Genomic DNA, 19548 nt, shown 5'->3' with positions numbered 1-19548 from the left:
TTTTTGAATGTTAGTTCTAAAAGGTCTTGTAGGTATTCATAGAACCGTTCAACTTCAGCTTCTTCAGCATTACTGGTTGGGGCATAGACTTGGATTACTGTTATATTGAATGGTTTGCCTTGGAAACGAAGAGTCCGAAATGCAGTACTTGGATGTAGTCTCAAAAACGACAGAATGATCTCTGTTCGTTTCCATGGCAAACCATTCAATATAAAAGGGTTATATATCATATATTTTCAAAGGAAGGAAAGTTCAGATGGTACAGGTCTGAAATATTTACTGCAGTATAATTTCACTTTATATTTATGATTTTTAAATAAAAGTTAGATTGAGTGTTGTAACTTGGTTATGGAAATTTTCATTTATACACAAAGATAGAATGTGATGAATTTTGGTTCACCTCTGACAATGATTGACGTATGATATATCTTGCTTTATGTTTATATTCCTCTACATCTCCCCTCCTACCCCTGGAAGAAAATGTTAGATATTATTTAATGTGTCTTTCCACTTATTGTGACAACCAGAAATACCCCTTATATTTCCAAAACATTGCCTTGATGATAATGTTATTGTCTATTGAGATCCATTTGTGTAGGGCATTGTGGTATGATGGGATTCTTTGAATTTCTTTACCCACCCTGAGATTTTCTGACTTCAACAGTGGAGTAAAACCTAAGTATATAGGTGATTTTGGTGAAAGTGTGAGAAACTTATCTAGCATAGAATAAGTAAACTTTTCTTATCTTGGTTTGGCCAGAAAGTTTGTTCTGGCTTTTCTGCAAGATATTATGGAAAAACTCAAATGAACTTTTTGGGTAGTCCAGTAGTATGACACACTCTTCTGTTGTATGTTTCTGCATTTTATTCTCCTCCCCGGGAAGCCTTTCTTGGCTTCTTTTTACGAAAACTTTGTCTAAGTCAATAATAAGAGGTTGGCTTTCTCTATATTGAAGTAGAAAGGAGCAGAATTTGACATCGAAATCTGAGGAAAGGAATATTGTAAACTTGATAAGAGCTATGTGTAGCTTGAACAACATTTAGTACCATTGATGTAAAATTGAATAAGGCTATGACAAAGAAGTGGATTATTATGCTTTGAATATAGGATATATGCATCTGTAATAAAACGTTTGCATTAGACATGAGTGAAATGGTAATACTCATTTCCCACTAAGATCAAGATACGGACACAGAAAGGATATGTCTTCATACTGTTTGAGTTATTGTAGTATCAGTAATTGGGGGCTTTTTGAAGTACTTCTTCTAGAAACTAGACTAGATAATGCTATGTAAACATCTGTAATACATATTTATTTTATTCTTACTTAGTTCAAGGAAGAAATCTCTAAACGTTTCAAATCACATACTGACCAACTTGTGTTGATATTTGCGGGAAAAATTTTAAAAGATCAAGATACTTTGAGTCAGCATGGAATTCACGATGGACTTACTGTTCACCTTGTCATCAAAACACAAAACAGGTAAGTTTTTAGAAACATTTTAGCTGTAAACCATGAATAAATGTTTATAATTCCCTTTTAAAAATAATCAGTCTTGGCTTTAAATGATTTGCTGTCATTAATGTGTAAATAGATTAAAATTCATTTATTTGCTGCTGTTGATAACCAGATGTTTTTTAAAAAGCCAGTATGATTCGGTAATGCTGATACTTACACATTTGATATTTTAGCATGTTCATCATCATTATTATTATATTACTTGAATTACAGAACAACCAAATTAATGTTCTGAGCTGTGTTTTTTGGTCTCAGAATTTTGGACAGAGATTAGAGGTGTGATTCATCTTCTTTGCAAACCACAAATTAGTAACCATATTTCATTAAATCTAAGGCACTATTCAGTTCTTAAGAGATACTTTTGTGTACCAATAAGAAAAAAATATCACCCATTAAATTGGTATATTTTCTTTTCATTTAGAATTATTTTCTACTTAGTGAAAGAGCTCCTTAGAGCTTCCTTAGACATATTCTTACTTGGATATGGCATTTTATCATCATTCAGATTAAGTGAGATTCAGAGCTCTTAACTGGTGTCAGACGGAAAGGTTTTCTAATAACCTCTCCTTATTTTTGCTTGATATTAAGTAATAATGAGTTATTATTTGTATTGATTTTGCAGTCTTCTTTGGTCAAGTCTCTTTTTTTACTTGCAGCATTTTTAGTTCTGAGTAAAACTGCTCCCCAGTCCTTAAGAACTTAGGAGATAGATTAAAAATTGCTTATACAGTCAGGCTTTGTGATTGTCATCAGTCATTAATTCTTTTTTGTGAGGTGATCTGTCTCCCTCTCTTACACAATCAATATGATTGAAATGTTTATGACATTTTTTACGTTTATGAATGCTTTTTATGAAATATTTACGACAAGTGTACTTGAGGTGAAGAAGGCAATGGCAACCCACTCCAGTACTCTTGCCTGGAGAATCCCATGGGCGGAGGAGCCTGGTAGGCTGCAGTCCATGGGGTCGCTAGGAGTTGGACACAACTGAGCGACTTCACTTTCATTTTTTACTTTCATGCATTGGAGAAGGAAATGGCAACCCACTCCAGTGTTCTTGCCTGGAGAATCCCAGGGACGGCGGAGCCTGGTGGGCTGCCGTCTATGGGGTCACACAGAGTCGGACACGACTGAAGTGACTTAGCAGCAGCAGCAGCAGCAGCAGCAGTACTTGAGGGGTAATTGAAGTATTGTTTGGATTTCATGGGATTTTACTATATTTGTTTATATGCATGTTCCTTGTGCTTAATTTTCTCAGCATATATACTTTACGATAATTTGAGTTGGTTTAAAATCTTTATTTGTACCTGTTGGAATTTTACAGCTCCTTTTGAAAATAATTTGCTCCAATGTTTATATTATGGTGTAAATTATTTTTCCTAGGCCTCAGGATCATTCAGCTCAACAAACAAATGCCAGTGGAACCAGTGCTACCACATCATCAGCTCCTAGTAGTAACTCCACATCTGGTTCTGCCACTAGCAGCCCTTTTGGTTTAGGTAAGTATCTTTAGTCATTTTTCATAAGGATAAAAATAAACAAATTTCCTTTTTCCCAGGATAGTTTTAAATAAGATGACAGTTAAACATTAAGTCATATTAGCAATGACAAAAACTTCTTTAGCTTATTTCTGTAATTGTAATTATTAAGGGGATATTTGGGGATACAGATGTGCTTGCTTAGGTTACATTTATATATAATAAGTGATCAGTAAGTGGCACATTTCTTTTTAATGAAAGAGATGTACTGTATGTGTACCTGATTTGACCACCACATAATTGACTCTGGAAAAGATTAGCTAGTTGTTGATCATAAGCTAACCCCTTGAACACGATTTTCTCCTTTGTAAAATGAAAGGATCAGATTGCATTAGTGATTTTCTAACTGTTCTAAACTCACACAGAAAGGCCTGATGCAAGCCCGGTAGTTAAGGATCTTCTGCATCAGCCAAAACTACTTTTCTTATATTAGTTTTTACAATGAGGTTCTTAGGAAGGTTTAGTTGGGGAATAGAGTGATCTGAAGCTAACAGAAGTTGAACTAGATAGATAAATGGCTTAGTGCTTCTTTCCATTCCTAAGTTGTATGACAAGTATAATACAATGAAATGACATTTTAATTCATTATTGACTGGGGAACTTTTGGCAGAAACTAACACCTGTGACCAGCAATTTTTATTTTGGGTAGCCAAAAATTAGTTCTGTTATTTTACTAATACTTTGCAGTTTATTGCATTGAGTAGTTAACACCTGACACACCTGTGAAGTCTTCCAGCACCGTGAGTTTTATTTTCACTTTCTGTATCAGAATCAGTCACTACAGTTTTCTTTTTGTTGGTCTAATACTCATATCATCTGAATCAGAACTGTATTCTAAAGAACTGTCATCTTCTGAGACGGTAGCATATATATCACTTAGACATTCAGAGAAAGTATCTGCATAAAATTCACCTATTAATTCTTCACTCAGAATTTCACGATGCATTGTTAAAAATTTTACAGTAATACATGTGAGTTTATAATATACACAAGGTTGGAACAAAAACCTGACAGCAAAATGTGAATAATGACATGATAAGTTGTGTAATGAATCCTTATACAGTTTTCGTGTATCGAGGCTCATATTTTCTTTCACTTCCAGGAGAAGTTTTTTAGTAATTTATTGATAGCTCTACTGTGCCAGTTACGTTGGAAACAACATTTAGGGCATGGCATTGATTCACATTCTCTCTCTCTCTCTTTAATGTTTGATTTAAACACATCTTGGGCTAAATGTTTCTCTTTTGGTTGAGGCAGATGAGTTTTAGATGGAAAATTGATTAACATGAACAATCTAGAAAGATTAGGATGAAATTATTTAGTGTGTTATTGAGGTAAATCTCTTCCCTCAATTTTTTTTTTTTTTAATATTATTTATTTGGCTGTGCTGGGTCTTAGATGTGGCATGTTAACTGTTAGTTGGGTCATGTGGGATCTAGTTGCCTGACCAGGGAGTGAACCTGGGGCCCCTGCATTGGAAGCATGGAGTTTTAACCACTGGACCACTAGGGAAGTCCCTCTTCTCTCATTTTATAGGCAAAGAAATTAAAGCCCACAGAAACTTTTAATTAATTTGTCCCTTTGCTGCTTATTTCATTCCCATCCCCTCCTATCATAGTTACTTTTCTCCATTAGTTCTTCTGTTTACCCTGTATATTTGGCTTTTTTTTTTTTGCTGTGTGTTTTCATTAAGATCTGTCCCATGTTTAAACGAAGAAGGCAATGGCACCCCACTCCAGTATTCTTGCCTGGAAAATCCCATGGACGGAGAAGCCTGGTAGGCTGCAGTCCATGGGGTCGCAAAGAGTCAGACACGACTGAGCGACTTCACTTTTCACTTTTCACTTTCATGCACTGGAGAAGGAAATGGCAACCCATTCCAGTGTTCTTGCCTGGAGAATCTCAGGGATGGGGGAGCCTGGTGGGCTGCCGTCTCTGGGGTCACACAGAGTTGGACATAACTGAAGCGAATTAGCAGCAGCATCTGCAGCATGTTTAAAAGCAACAGAATCCCACTACCACCTTTCTTTTTCTTTCTCAGCTATTTTTCGAAAAGATATATTCTGTTTTCTGTCTGTATTTCTCTTTCACTTGTTTGTTGTGCTCTATTTCTTGCCCCCATCAGTTCCCTTGATAAAGTCACCATTGACTTCTTAGCTTGCCAAATTTAATGGACACTTTTTTAGATTTTTAGACACTTAGATTGAAAGAAAGTGTTTTAAACTCTAAATTGCTGTCTTCTAATGCTTACCAGTCTTTCCTTGAAATTTTTTTTCTTTAATTCCTGATATGCTTTTTCCCTGGTTAATTTTCTGACCAATTTTTTTCTCTCTCATTTGTGGGTCTCTTCTTCCTGTTCTTTTTATAAGTATTGTTCTGCCAAGTTCTGCCTTCTCTTTCTTCTGTTCTTTTATTCTGTTTTCCCCAGTGATGTTATCCTAACTGTAAATTGTTGACTCTCGAATCTTTACCTAAACCCACATCAATTCTGAACTCCATGCCTTGTATTCGGCTTTCTTTGATACTACCTGATGTTACTCTTAAGTACTTTAGCCTGTATGTTCCTTCTTAGAAAGCAAGATCAGATCAGTCGCTCAGTCGTGTCTGACTCTTTGCGACCCCATGAATCGCAGCACACCAGGCCTCCCTGTCCATTACCAACTCCCGGAGTTCACTCAGACTCACGTCCATCAAGTCAGTGATGCCATCCAGCCATCTCACCTTCTGTCGTCCCCTTCTCCTCTTGCCCCCAATCCCTCCCAGCATCAGAGTCTTTTCCGAGGAGTCAACTCTTTGCATGAGGTGGCCAAAGTACTGGAGTTTCAGCTTTAGCATCATTCCTTCCAAAGAAATCCCAGGGCTGATCTCCTTCAGAATGGACTGGTTGGATCTCCTTGCAGTCCAAGGGACTCTCAAGAGTCTTCTCCAACACCACAGTTCAAAAGCATCAATTCTTCGGCACTCAGCCTTCTTCACAGTCCAACTCTCACATCCATACATGACCACTGGAAAAACCATAGCCTTGACTAGACGAACCTTTGTTGGCAGAGTAATGTCTCTGCTTTTGAATATGCTATCTAGGTTGGTCATAACTTTCCTTCCAAGGAGTAAGCGTCTTTTAATTTCATGACTGCAGTCACCATCTGTAGTGATTTTGGAGCCCAGAAAAACAAAGTCTGACACTGTTTCCCCATCTATTTCCCATGAAGTGATGGGACCAGATGCCATGATCTTCGTTTTCTGAATGCTGAGCTTTAAGCCAACTTTTTCATTCTCTACTTTCACTTTCATCAAGAGGCTTTTTAACAAATAAATAAATTCATCATCTTGTCTCAGACTACCTCTCTCCAGCCAAGTCTCTTGGTCCATAAAATCTTTTCTCTCCCACCCCGTGTAATGATTGTATTCTGTTGCTACTCCTTGATGTAGCTCCTCAACTTTTAAAATGTTTATTACTCTATGTGATTTCCACACTGTTATTAAAAATATCTTAAGTGACTGTCTTGCATTTGAAATATATCAAGATTTTGTGATGTAGCCTCTCCATTTTCGTTTAACATTCTGCACAAGTACACTGGTTAGGATAGGCTATCCTGTGGTAATGTGTCTGCTTAGTTGCTCAGTCATATCCGACTCTTTGTGACCCCATGGACTGTAGCCCTCCAGAATCCTTTGTCCATGGGGATTCTCCAGGCAAAAATATACTGGAGTGGGTTGCCTTTTTTTCATGACTTCTTTTTTTACTGAAGTATAGTTGATTTTACAGTGTCAATCTGCTGTACCGCAAAGTGACTCAGTTATACACATACATACATTTTCAGAAAATCCTTTGGCATTATGATTTTCCACAAGATATTTAATATAGTTTCCTCTGCTGTACATTAGGACCTTGTTTATCCATTCTAAATGTAGTAGTTTGCTCATGCTTTGTGTGTTTCACTGGTCAGTGAGGCCTCCATCTACATAGTCCTCAGGGACTCAAACTAATGGAATTATACTATCTTGTAGCTGCACCATTTGGAATAAGGCAGAAGATAGAGCTAAAGTGTTTTAAGCTGAACCTTATATTGTAAACTTGGGCCAGAAGTGACACATACCATTTCTTACAGTCTTTTGGCCTTAACTAGTCACATGGCAGTTTGTCCAACTGCCGAAAGAAAAGAAGACTGCACATGAGATGTTTGGTGAGCACTGTTGTCTGCTCTTTTGGTCATACTGAATTTTTTGTGGTTTGAGAATGCATCAGTTCTCAAATTTATATCTGTGCTTTTGTAGGTAATGTCTGTTGTGCCTAGTATTAAATCATCCTCCTAGCTTTCCCTACGTCTTGCAAACTTATTCATTTTCCAAATTCATTAAATGGCGTTTTGTGGAAAAGTAGCCATTTTGCTTTTAATATATTATCTATGAATATATTAAGGTACTGTTAATATATTATCATGATATTCTGTGATAGTCTCTGTTGCAATATTTATTGTGCATTTATTTTGTCTTTCCTACCAGATTGAGTTCTGAGGGTATGCTTGTCTTTCTTGTCACCTTATTCCCAACATATAGCACAGTACTCAGTAAGTGAGAAATGAATGCATTTGTTTGGTTATATACAAAGTTTTACAATAAACAGTCACCCTCCTGTGTCTGTTAGGTTTCTCCATGATTTAATTCCTTTAGAGAAACATCTGTTTCCATGATGGGCAGCAGCTCTGTTCCAGCCAGTCATCAGTGAATTCTACTTGTTAAACTAGTCACTAGTCTTCTGGAAAGAGATTATTAGAAGTATCTTCTACTGTATATTTTTCATTTTTTATTTTAGTGGGCATATTCTGGGATTTTTTTTCTTTCTGATACCAGCCAGGTCTCCAGCACTGCCTGGGTGGGTATCCAGTAGTTCGATTCTGACACTAATCCCTGGAGTTAGTGTTAGATCCTGCAGGTTAAAGGACTTGGTCCCCTGTGACTGCCCCTACTTCAGATACCAGTCCAGTCTCAGGCTACCTGTACTTCTGACTGACAGGCAGTAAATTGGGGGTTCCCACAGCCCCTTATCTGGTTTGATGATTTACTCAGATGACTCACTGAATTCAGGAAAACACTGCACTTAAATTTACCAGTTTTTTATAAAGGATAGACCTCAGAAATAGGTAAGTGGAAGAGGGAGAGAAGCGTAGGGCAAGGTATGGGTGTTGGGGGAGAGTACAGAGCTTCTGTAACATGTCACCTCATACAATGTAAATTTGTTCACCAACCCAGAAGTTTGTGAATCTCATTGCACAAGAGTTTCACAGAATTCCATCTCTAGATCCTCTTCTAGCCCTGGAAGTTGGTGAATGGGCTGAACGTTCCAACTCTCAAAAAAATCCCATGATCTTTCTAGCGACCACCACATTCTGAGGCTATCTGGGGGCCCCATCCTAAATAATATCATTAACATAAATGAGGTATGATCTAAAGGGACTTGTTACAGATAACAAAAGACATTCCCTTCTGTCAGGAAATTCTAAGGGTTTTAAGAGCTTTGTGTCTGGAACCAGGTGCAACAAACAACCAAATAATGTTTTTGTATTATACTGTGCATAGGAAATACATGTTTATTTGGTTTTATTATTTAAATATCATAGTGAACACAGTTATTACTAGTCTCAATTATAGAAATTAAACATGTACTTACAAAAGTAATAGGAAATCTATTTTTGCTTTAAGCTGAATGGTTTTCTGTTAATAGGCTATTGATTCAGTTAATATTTTTGCTTCATCTTCATATTTTAGCACAGTCATATTAATGATAAAATTTCATTTGTGTTTTTTCCCTTTATCTTCTTAGGTGGCCTTGGAGGACTTGCAGGTCTGAGTAGCTTGGGTTTGAATACTACCAACTTCTCTGAACTACAGAGCCAGATGCAGCGGCAACTTATGTCCAATCCTGAAATGATGGTCCAGATCATGGAGAATCCCTTTGTCCAGAGCATGCTTTCAAATCCTGACCTGATGAGGCAGTTAATTATGGCCAATCCACAAATGCAACAGTTGATACAGAGAAATCCAGAAATTAGTCATATGCTAAATAACCCAGATATTATGAGACAAGTATGTGAATAGTTTCATTTAGTTAAGAAATTATATACTTATTTTTTCCTATTTTCTGTATTTAAAGAGCTTGCCAAATACATAAGCTAAAAAAAATAAACCCTAATCCTTATTCAGGAAAATATAACAGCACTAATTCGAACTATCTGAACTTTGAATTTTGTGCTGTATTTTAAAGGTTTTTTTTTTTTTTATAAATAGTTGTTTTGCAGATCTAAGGAACAACGAGTCCAGTTCAAGAGATGGACATTCCTGCAGAGCACAGTGTTTCTCTCTTGATGTTATTTGAATGTTAGCTTGCTTTTTGAGGTGATTTTCAGCAGGAACTATTCACAATATTATTTCTTTTTTTTTAATATTATTATTTTTTTTAACACCAAAAACATTTTGTTTTGGAGTATAGTCAATTTACAGTGTTGTGATGGTTTTAGGTGAACAGCAAAAGGACTCAGCCATACATATACATATATCCATTCTCCCCAATTCACAGTACTTCTCTGATTTAAGTATTGAAGATTGCTAATTTCTAATTAGAAAACTTAGAAAATTAGCTCTGACAGTTAATCTCAGCATCTTTTTCCTCCCTCTGGAAATCTTTTTCTTAGACATTGGAACTTGCTAGGAATCCAGCAATGATGCAGGAAATGATGAGAAACCAGGACCGAGCCTTGAGCAACCTGGAAAGCATCCCAGGGGGATACAATGCTTTACGGCGCATGTACACAGATATTCAGGAACCCATGTTGAGTGCTGCACAAGAACAGGTAATACCACTGCTCTGTGCTTCAGGGCAAGGCTCCTGTTTTAACACAAATACATTTATGATTGAGTGTTGTTTTTGTATACAAAAATGCAGTTTTCATTAACAAAGATTTCTGTATCTGTTATTTAAGACAAAACTTATTCTTTATGATTTTTTGTCTTTTATTACAGTTTGGTGGTAATCCGTTTGCTTCGTTAGTGAGCAATACATCGTCAGGTGAAGGTAGTCAGCCTTCCCGTACAGAAAATAGAGATCCATTACCCAATCCGTGGGCTCCACAGGCTTCTCAGAGTTCATCAGCTTCCAGTGGCACCACCAGCTCAGTGGGGGGCACTAGTGGTAGTGCTGCTGGTGGTACTGCTGGGCAGAGTTCTGCTGCGCCAAATTTGGGACCTGGAGTAGGAGGTATGCTCGTAACAACTGATGCCTCTTGTTATCCTGTGTGCTTTTGTGTGTATTCGAGGAACAGCTTTTATGAACTACCTTTTCATGTTGTAAGATGCTTTTTTTTTTTCCCTTAAGGATGCTTTAAATATGTAATGATTAGTATTGTGTGCATTGTAGTTCAAGAGGTTACCAAAGATTTCCAGAGGCAGTTTTGTGGTTTTGTCTTCTCATAAGATGGCTTGGGAGAAGTGGATTGTCTTCTCCTTTCAACAGCTTAGGGAAAGTGAACTGTAGGGGCAGCACAGTTAGCTGTAACTCAATCAGTGGGCACATTTTCCTTGGCTTTAGTCCAGTTTTGTGTTCTTTTATAGGACTCAGTGGGTATCCACTCCTGACACCAGGGCTCAACTTAGCTGCATCAGAGCACCTGCTGGCTTTGTTTTAAAAGTCAGCTTTCTAAGTCTTAACCTCAGACCTGTGGATCAGAATCTGCCACAGTGGAGTTTAAGATAATGTGTGTGTAAAAATGCTAGAGATTCTGATGTGTGAGCAGGTTAGGAATTTACTTTGAGTCATTTTTTTGTAGACTAGATTCAATAAGTGGCTATCCTTTTCAGTTATTCAGATATTTACATGCTGAGCATTAGGTCCAAAATCAGTAGCTAGAATGATTATTTTAGTCTTAATGCTTAGCATTTAAATGAGAAGAAATGAAAGCATGAGGCCACTTCCCTCAGGTGAGAGTGATTGGGTATATTTTAAAAGATAACTGTGTTTTGGCAGTGAAACTGGAAAGATGAGATTCTGTATAAGGAATTTTAAAAAATTCTTTACTGAGAGGCAGTAATCAGAATGGTCACAGAAGTATATATTCTTCTATAGAATACAGTGAGTATAATGAGGTTTTTTGATAAAATGTAAAGTGAAAGTGAAAGTCACACAGTCGTGTGTGACTGTTTGTGATCCCATCAACTGTAACTTGCTTGACTCTTCTGTTCATGGAATTCTCCAGGCGGGAATACTGGAGTGGGTTGCCATTTCTTCCTCCAGGGCATCTTCCTGATCCAGGGATCAAACCTGGGTCCCCTGCATTGTAGACAGATTCTTTACCAACTGACCCACTAGGTAGCCCTAGAATACAAAGTAGTTTTGTAAAAATTTAATTAATGCCATTTTTTAAAATTGAGGTATTATTGACATAAAACATTATATTAGCTTCAGGTATCAGGTGTAAAGTGAAATGATACAGTATTTGTATTGCAGAATAATTGCTGTGATAAGTCTCAGTTCAGTCACTCAGTTGTGTCTGACTCTTTGTGACCCCATGGACTGCAGCACACCAGGCTTCCCTGTCCATCACCAGTTCCTGAAGCCTGCTCAAAGTCATGTCCATCAAGTCGGTGATGCCATCCAGCCATCTCATCCTCTGTTGTCCCCTTCTCCTGCCTTCAATCTTTCCCAGCATCAGGGTCTTTTCCAGTGAGTCAGTTCTACGCATCAGGTGCCCAAAATATTGGAGTTTTAGCTTCGGCATCAGTTTTTCCAATGAATATTCAGGGCTGATTTCCTTTAGGATTGACTGGATGGATCTCCTTGCAGTCCAAGGCACTCAAGAGTCTTCTCCAACACCACAGTTCAAAAGCATCAGTTCTTTGACACTCAGCTTTTTTTTATAGGCCAGCTCTCATATCCGTACATGACTGCTGGAAAAACCATAGCTTTGACTAGATGGACCTTTGTTGGCAAAGTAATGTCTCTGCTTTTTAACATGCTGTCTAGGTTGGTCATAGCTTTTCTTCCAAGTATCAAGTGTCTTTTAATTTCATGGCTTCAGTCACCTTCTGCAGTGATTTTGGAGCCCCCCAAAATAGAGTCTGTCACTATTTCCATTGTTTCCCCATCTATTTGCCATGAAGTGTTGGGACCAGATGCCATGATCTTAGTTTTCTGAATGTTGAGTTTTAAGCCAACTTTTTCACTCTCCTCTTTCACTTTCATCAAGAGGCTTTTTAGTTCTTCTTTGTTTTCTGCCATAGGGTGGTGTCATCTGTGTGTCTGAGATTATTGATATTCCTCCCAGCAATCTTGATTCCAGCTTGTGCTTCATCCAGCCTGGCATTTTGCATAATATACTCTGCATATAAGTTGAATAAGCAGGGTGACAGTATACAGCCTTAATGTACTCCTTTGTCCAGTTCTAACTGTTGCTTCTTGACCTGCATACAGGTCATGTCTAAATATCCAAAGTTAAGTCTAAAAATCCAAATAAACCATGTTTAAAACAAGGAAAATACTATCCTATTCTGATTTTATCAAATGCTTATTTGATTTTTACTGATAAACTTTTTAGAGAGATGCTTCATTCACATTTTAGAGGTCTAAGAGCAGAGACAAAGGTTTAATAAGGTTTCCCAGCTGATAGACAAGTTATTTTTAATTGTAGCATGGTGTCTACAGTAACAAATTTGTCTTACAAACAAAATGGTCTTGTAACTTTTTACTCAGCTTTTTTATTTAATGGCTTGATACGCTATTTAAGATTTCATGTTAATATTTCCATCAAAGCAAAACAAGAAACAGAATAATGATTGTACTGTGATGGCCTAACATTGTTAGCATATTTTTATACTATTAGGACCTTTACTCAACTGTTTGAAGTTAAGCACACATATACCCGAAAGGTGAAATTCTTTACTCTTCTTTTGCCCTGTAAGCATTCACTCTGGAAACTGAGGAAATTGTTTGCAAGGGTCAGCAAATTTTTCTTGCAAAGGGATAATAATACTTTAGGCTTTGCAGGCCAAGAGCCAAAAGAACAAAATCAAGACTATTTTATAGAAGGGAAGGGAATTCCCTGGTGATCCCAGTGATGACAGCTCCTTGCTTTCACTGCATAGGGCATGAGTTTAATCCCTGGTCAGAAAACAAGCCATGTGGCATGGCCAAAAAAAAAAAAAAAGAATATTATATTAGAAGACCAGTCTCCACAAGTTCTTTTATTGATGGAATCAAAAATATAATAATTGGGTATAATACTATTTTTGTTGTTTAGTCACCTAGTCACGTCTGACTCTTTGAAACCCCATGGACTGCAGCACACCAAGCTTCCCTGTCCTTCACCAACTTCTGGGGTTTGCTCAAACTCAGGTCCATTGAATCGGTGATGGATTATATTGTTTTACACATTCCCTAATGATAGGAAGGAAATTCTTTTTAGGGATAACATTTTGCTTAATTCACAGTGTTTCCTCTCATCAGTTGCAAATCATTTGTAAATGTTCATCTATTAATACTGATAAGTAATGAGATTTTACTTTTTTTCATTTCAATTATGTATTGATTCCAAAAATATGACTATAGCATATTCATTAGTTGGAAAGCATTTGTAGGATTCTGTTAGAGTCTTCTTGGTTTTTTAACATGTCATTGCAGATTAATCAATTCCAGTTGAAGATTAGGTCATAGTGCCTCAGTTAAACAGTGAAATGAATTTTAAAGTATGGATATTTCTTTGTATTTGCACTAAGGTCCAAAAAAATGCTGCTGGAACAACAGTATAAGCTCAAAACTATGTTTACTGCAAATCTATGAAAAGAGATCTTGTTGGTTGTTGTAACTTGACAGCACAAGAATGTATAAAGCAGCTTGACATTGTTTGTGATTCAAACAGTTTCACTTTTCAGAATGCACTTCACAGTATGGGTTTGACATGTAAATGTTGTTTTGTCTTCTAATTTAGGGAATTCATTGAGAAACATTACCAGGTTCTAGCAAAAGATAATTTCCAAAGTCATTTAGTGTTTGATAATGGTGATTATGTGGTTCAGAAGAATTTCAGTCTTAGCTCTGAGCTTAAAAAAAAATTGCAATAAAAATGGTATCTTTTTAAAAACAAAGAAAACTAGTACTCTTAAGCCATCAAACTGTCCTGTGCTTGGGCAAGTCAGGATATTTCTGACAAAAGTTCATGAAATTGACTATAGCTAAGTTCACAAGAGTGAAATGAAATTTATTATTGATAACTTTTATCAGTTGAGTAATGTTACAGTTCAAAATATTTTCCAGAGTACCTGCTGATGAATCAGTGGATCAGCTATCGTCTAAATACCTTATATTTTTATAAGCAGTATGTCTTTGTCCAACTAATCCTTTTAATTCTTTACATGTGTTTTTATTATCATGAGATGTAGCACATCTTAGCAGATTCTACTTCAGGTTGTACCAAATGAATGTTCTCTTAACTTTGAAAATAGTTTTGCTTGTTGTTATTTAATGCAGACTATTTATAGAAGCTAATTTTAGTTACTTCCATCTTGACATTGTTGCCTCACAAAAGAACTGAGCAGTATCAGTAACATTTATCTATTCGTTAGGAACCAAGGAATACTACTCAAAATAATTCGTGTTTTTAAATTATCAGTTAACAGCTCAGTGTCCCTCACTTTTGAGAAATTGTTCTCCTTGAAAGGCGAGTAGCCTCAAACAAGTTTATTTTCCCAGCACACATTTCCCTGGGTGCTACAGTCAAGATTTAAATAACCATACTAATTAATCATAACTAATATGCTCCTTTCTTTGCTTGGCTAACAAGTAAACCATTTAGGAACCTAACTTTGGTTGCAGCTTTATTTTCATTTTTTATTTTTGTGAAGAAATTTGGCTATGATGAGATAATTGTATTTTATTTTTTAACTTAGTTACTTTTGGCTGTGCTGGGTCTTTGTTGCTGCACTCAGGCTTCCTCTAGTTGCGACAAGTGGGGGCTATTCTCTAGTTGTGGTGCGGTGGCTTCTCGTTGCAGAGTGTGGGCTTTAGGGTATGTGATCTTCAGTAGTTGCGGCATGTGGGCTCAGCAGTTGTGGTGCAGGGGCTTAGTTGCTCTGCAGCATGTGGGGTCTTCCAAGATCAAGGATCAAACGAGTGTCCCCTGCATTGTAAGGGGACTCTTAACCATTGGATCACCAGGGAAACCCCAGTAATTGTATTTTTCTGACTTGCTTTGCTGTGGTAGTGCTTTGTCTAACAATGTTGAAGTGTATTTTATTATTTTAGTATTATTGCATAGTAATATCGTTTTGCCACCTCATTTGATAAAATAGTTCATCTTCTACTGTGCCTTAAAAGCAGGCACGCATAGTCCCAGTTCTCCCCCTTTTCTTCTTGTTCTGACATAAATAGTATGCACTGGTAATGAGAAGAGAAATAGCAGTATGCTACAGTGATTCATGGAGGCGTAAGGTATGACCGAGTTACTGATTTGTGGTTCACCCAACAGCTGTGTAGAGTATGATGAAACTTGAAGTTTGAATTTCATACAGTTTTCACGTTTCACAAAAAAAATTTTTGTGTATGAATTTTTTTTTTTTGCTACAGTAATTCCTGGGGCATAAGGTATAACGGAGTCACTGATTTGTGGTTCATCCAACAGCTGTGTAGAGTATGACAGTGCCATATGGTGCCTCTGTCCAGACTTTTTGTCTGCTATAGATAATAAATAAGGGAGCGTGACTGTGTCCCAATAAAATGTTATTTATGGAACTTGAAGTTTGAACCTCATATAGTTTTCACATTTCACACACAAAAAAATTTTTTAACCATTTAAAAGTGTAAAAACCATTTTTAGCTCATGGGCTGTACAAAAACAGGTCACGTGCCGTATTTGCCCTGCAGACTAGGTTTGTCCGCTGTCTTAGAATATCCTTAGTCTCTGGAATGTGGCGGGGGTGGGGGAGTAATGTAAATTGAAATAATGTGAGAGAATAGGAAAAACAAAAATTACTACAGAAAAACTGCAGAATTAAAATAAACTAGAAGGTTAAGTGGGAAGAGTCAGATGCTTTGAGCCTGTTAAACTGCACTGAATGGAATAAGAACAAGGGGAGTGAAAAAGTTGGAGAATGTATTTGAGTTTGAGTATATTTAGTTGGCAAGTGTGAAAATGTGGATATATGTTGAACAGATTAATTTCCAGAGAATATTGAATTCACGTACATTTAGCTATAGCTCTCTACAAAAAAAAATAACAGTAGCAAGTATCTGCATTTTGCAGATGGGGAAACTGAAGTATGAAGAAGGCCCCTTAATTTGGGGTTGAATTCATTGAGTGCCAGGATTCAGTGACAATGTCATAGAGGCCTGGGTGAGAAGGCTTCCTTCTATTTTAGGTTGGGAATATACTGAGTGCTGAATATGATTCTAGTTAAGCGATTCTGGAGGAAAAGTTGGCTCAGACATTTTCACTTAATGAGATTTTTCAGTAGTAAATTTTGCCTTAAATTGATTTTTTAGAACCTAGCCTTTCCATAAGATGTGATTTTCATGTAAATGCAACTAGAATCTTTAAAGTCAGTAAACCCTCCTTAACTGGTATACTTTGAGTATGTAGTTTCAGCGATCTTAGTTTCAAAAATTCTTTAGTTCAGCTGATAACTAATAGGTATGTTTGTCTAAAATTGCAAAATTATTGTGTTTTAAAACTTGCTTTTGTTTATTTATCTTTCCCTTGATAAAATGTCTTCTTTTTAAAAAAACTTCCAGCCAGTATGTTCAATACACCAGGAATGCAGAGCTTGTTGCAGCAAATAACTGAAAACCCACAACTTATGCAAAACATGTTGTCTGCCCCCTACATGAGAAGCATGATGCAGTCACTAAGCCAGAACCCTGACCTTGCTGCACAGGTGAGTTTATAATTGTGAGCACTGTGTATCAAAATGGCCTAACCAAATCATTGTGATTTTGGCACATTTGTTTTGTGTGTGCTGCCTTAATACACTAGAGAAGCAAATTGCATCTCCCAATTTTTTGAATCTTCTGATCCGTAGTCAGACGCGTTATCCATTGCGCCACTGGCCCTGTACTCATCTCCCAATTTTTTGGACAGTTTGTTTCTTTACAGTCAATTAATACTTCCTGATATAATTAAAACAGCTTCATTTCCTCTGTCCACTGGCTAGAAAGAAGTTCAGGTTTACTTTATATCTACATATGTTATGTAGGAGATGAATAGAAAAGTTTCTGATTGCTCTCCCTTTTGAAGCCTATTCTTCAATAGCGCTTCAATAGCGCTTCAGAAATAGTACTCTTTAGTGTAATGTAAATCTTGAAAGTGATTAAGAAGTGTTAATACATTTGAAAGACTTATTTATTAGATCACACAGATTCTGAGTATTAGTCATGTTCAAAATGGCAGTTATAAAATAGCCTGAAATTGTTCAGTATGGGCAGAGAGATTTGTGGGAACAGTATTCTCATTCTTTCCACTATAGATCTCCATCCAAAGTTAGTACACTGGTCCTTCATCAAGTAATTATTTTCTAACTTGTTTCAGAAGAGATCATAACTAAAAAAATAAGTGAATCTCAACCCTAGCTGAATGTTTAGGATAACTTCGGAAATTTTAAGATTAAAAAAACTGTTTTTTAGCCTCATTCTCAGACAGTTTGATATAACTATTGGATTTTTTTCCCCCCAAGTTCCCTAAGTGATTCTGATGTACCCATAAGTTAAGAACCATTGGGCTTGAAAAACCTTAGAGAATATGAACTAAACCTTGATTGTCTATAATTTATATTTGCTGTTTATTAAACATGGTTTCTGTGGAATGTTGGGAATTTAAAATAGTTTCCTGTAATCTCTCTCCATTTCCAAAATTTTAAAAGCTCTTAAAGTTAAATCACTTTCTTCATTATATCATATGAGCTAGTTTTTACATTTCTAAAATCTGGAACCATGTTGATTCAAGTATATAGCAGATATGTTTGAGTTAACAACCCTCAGTAATAACTTCTTTTCTCTCAAAATTTGTAAAATTGGAAATAAAGATTTTTTAGGTAAATTTTTATATACTTTTATATATGTAGGTATACTTTATGAAATATTGTTTTATTCATTATAAAATTGAGTTATTAGTATTAAATGCTTAAGCTTACTGTGATGATAGCACTTTAAAATAAATGTGGAAATAAGTATCAGTGATCCTGTTTGTATGGTTTTAAATACATATTTGCCTATTTAATAATCATTAAATGTGCATCTTGCTTAAAAATTTTGACTCTAACAAGCACATTCCCAGCCATTTAAACTAACAATTTTACATTTGTAAAGTGACTTGAGCACTTTTGTATGTTGCTTTTTTTACTTTAAAAGCAAAAGGTTGAAACAAAAGTAAGCTAGATGTGAATTGGCTTTTACAATATTGATAGAGAATTGTTAGAAACATTTACAATGTTGGTTACCAGTGTATTAAAGTTTGTAGTTTCTCTATTCTGATTTTCGTTTTTAGGTATTCAAAAAAGTCTGATTGTAAAAACTGTTTATACAGTCAGGTAAGTTAGGAGAAGAATCTTAATCAAATGTGATAACAATTTTCTGAAAAAGTATGAATCAGCTTAAGTTGACACGCTTTTTCAAATAACATGAATCCTAAAAGATAAATGTGGTAACTTTATTGACTGGAGCCATTAAAGAAGCAGGTTTGTTGGTCTCAAGTAGATTTTACTTTATTTACTGTGAACTTACTGGTCACTTCAAAATAAATGCCTTATATTCATAAAACTTGTCTGACTTCTTCCTATCTTATTTTGTTTAAATTAACTGAATCTACTTTGCAACAGTTGATAAACTGAGGGAACGAGGGAAGAATTCTCTCTACTTTTAGCAATTAATATATAATTACTCTCACATGTAGTTAATTATTAATACTTGAGGGCAGGGATCATCCTCCACACCGCTCCCCCACCAGACTTTGGATGTGGACTGGTAAATAGGCTATCAGTAAATCATTGTTAGTTGACTTTTCACTCTGTTTGGGGAAACTGATATAAAATTTGTCTTTTTTGAAGCTATGAGAATTTATTAGTTTCTGGTTATGCTATTGTGTATTGTAATCTTACTTTTAGGTATACAACACATTAGTATTGGCCCTGACTCTGACTTTTTAACTCACCCATTTGAAGGTTAGGCATGCCATTTTTTTCATCTCTGGTAGTAGTGAGGTGAAATCTAGAGGCTAATTTTGGTGTTCTCAAATGATTTACATTGTTTAGGTCTTATTAAAGCATTTTAATACTTTATCCCCAGAGATCTATCGGTTCTAGTCCTAGGCTGATTTTCACCTGGCAGCTCCATTTCTCTGGCAAGTTGGTTGCTGTTCTGCGGTGTTATTTTTCTGGACCTAATATTAGCTCTTTTGCAGTAGGCAGGTAGATACAGTTGTTTTAGATCTGGATTTTCTCTGTGCTTGCCACTTGGGTGT

The 19548-nt window shown here is 36.2% G+C and overlaps 1 protein-coding gene across 2 annotated transcripts in view; it reads left to right on the top strand.

Moving 5' to 3' along the window:
* UBQLN1 (ubiquilin 1) overlaps positions 1–19548 on the top strand; it is a 57616-nt gene that overhangs the window by 32409 nt on the left and 5659 nt on the right. For both annotated transcript variants that reach the window (XM_005210305.5, NM_174628.2), the window contains exons 2-7: positions 1333–1484; positions 2904–3019; positions 8880–9142; positions 9748–9906; positions 10076–10310; positions 16830–16972. In XM_005210305.5, the coding sequence (XP_005210362.1) occupies positions 1333–1484; positions 2904–3019; positions 8880–9142; positions 9748–9906; positions 10076–10310; positions 16830–16972 (1068 nt within the window). The remainder of the gene's footprint in view (positions 1–1332; positions 1485–2903; positions 3020–8879; positions 9143–9747; positions 9907–10075; positions 10311–16829; positions 16973–19548) is intronic.

The sequence above is a fragment of the Bos taurus genome, chromosome 8, assembly GCF_002263795.3.
Source record: "Bos taurus isolate L1 Dominette 01449 registration number 42190680 breed Hereford chromosome 8, ARS-UCD2.0, whole genome shotgun sequence".
Classification (NCBI taxonomy): domain Eukaryota; kingdom Metazoa; phylum Chordata; class Mammalia; order Artiodactyla; family Bovidae; genus Bos; species Bos taurus.
Note: the sequence above shows the minus strand (reverse complement) of the source record. Positions and strands in the feature narration are given on the sequence as shown.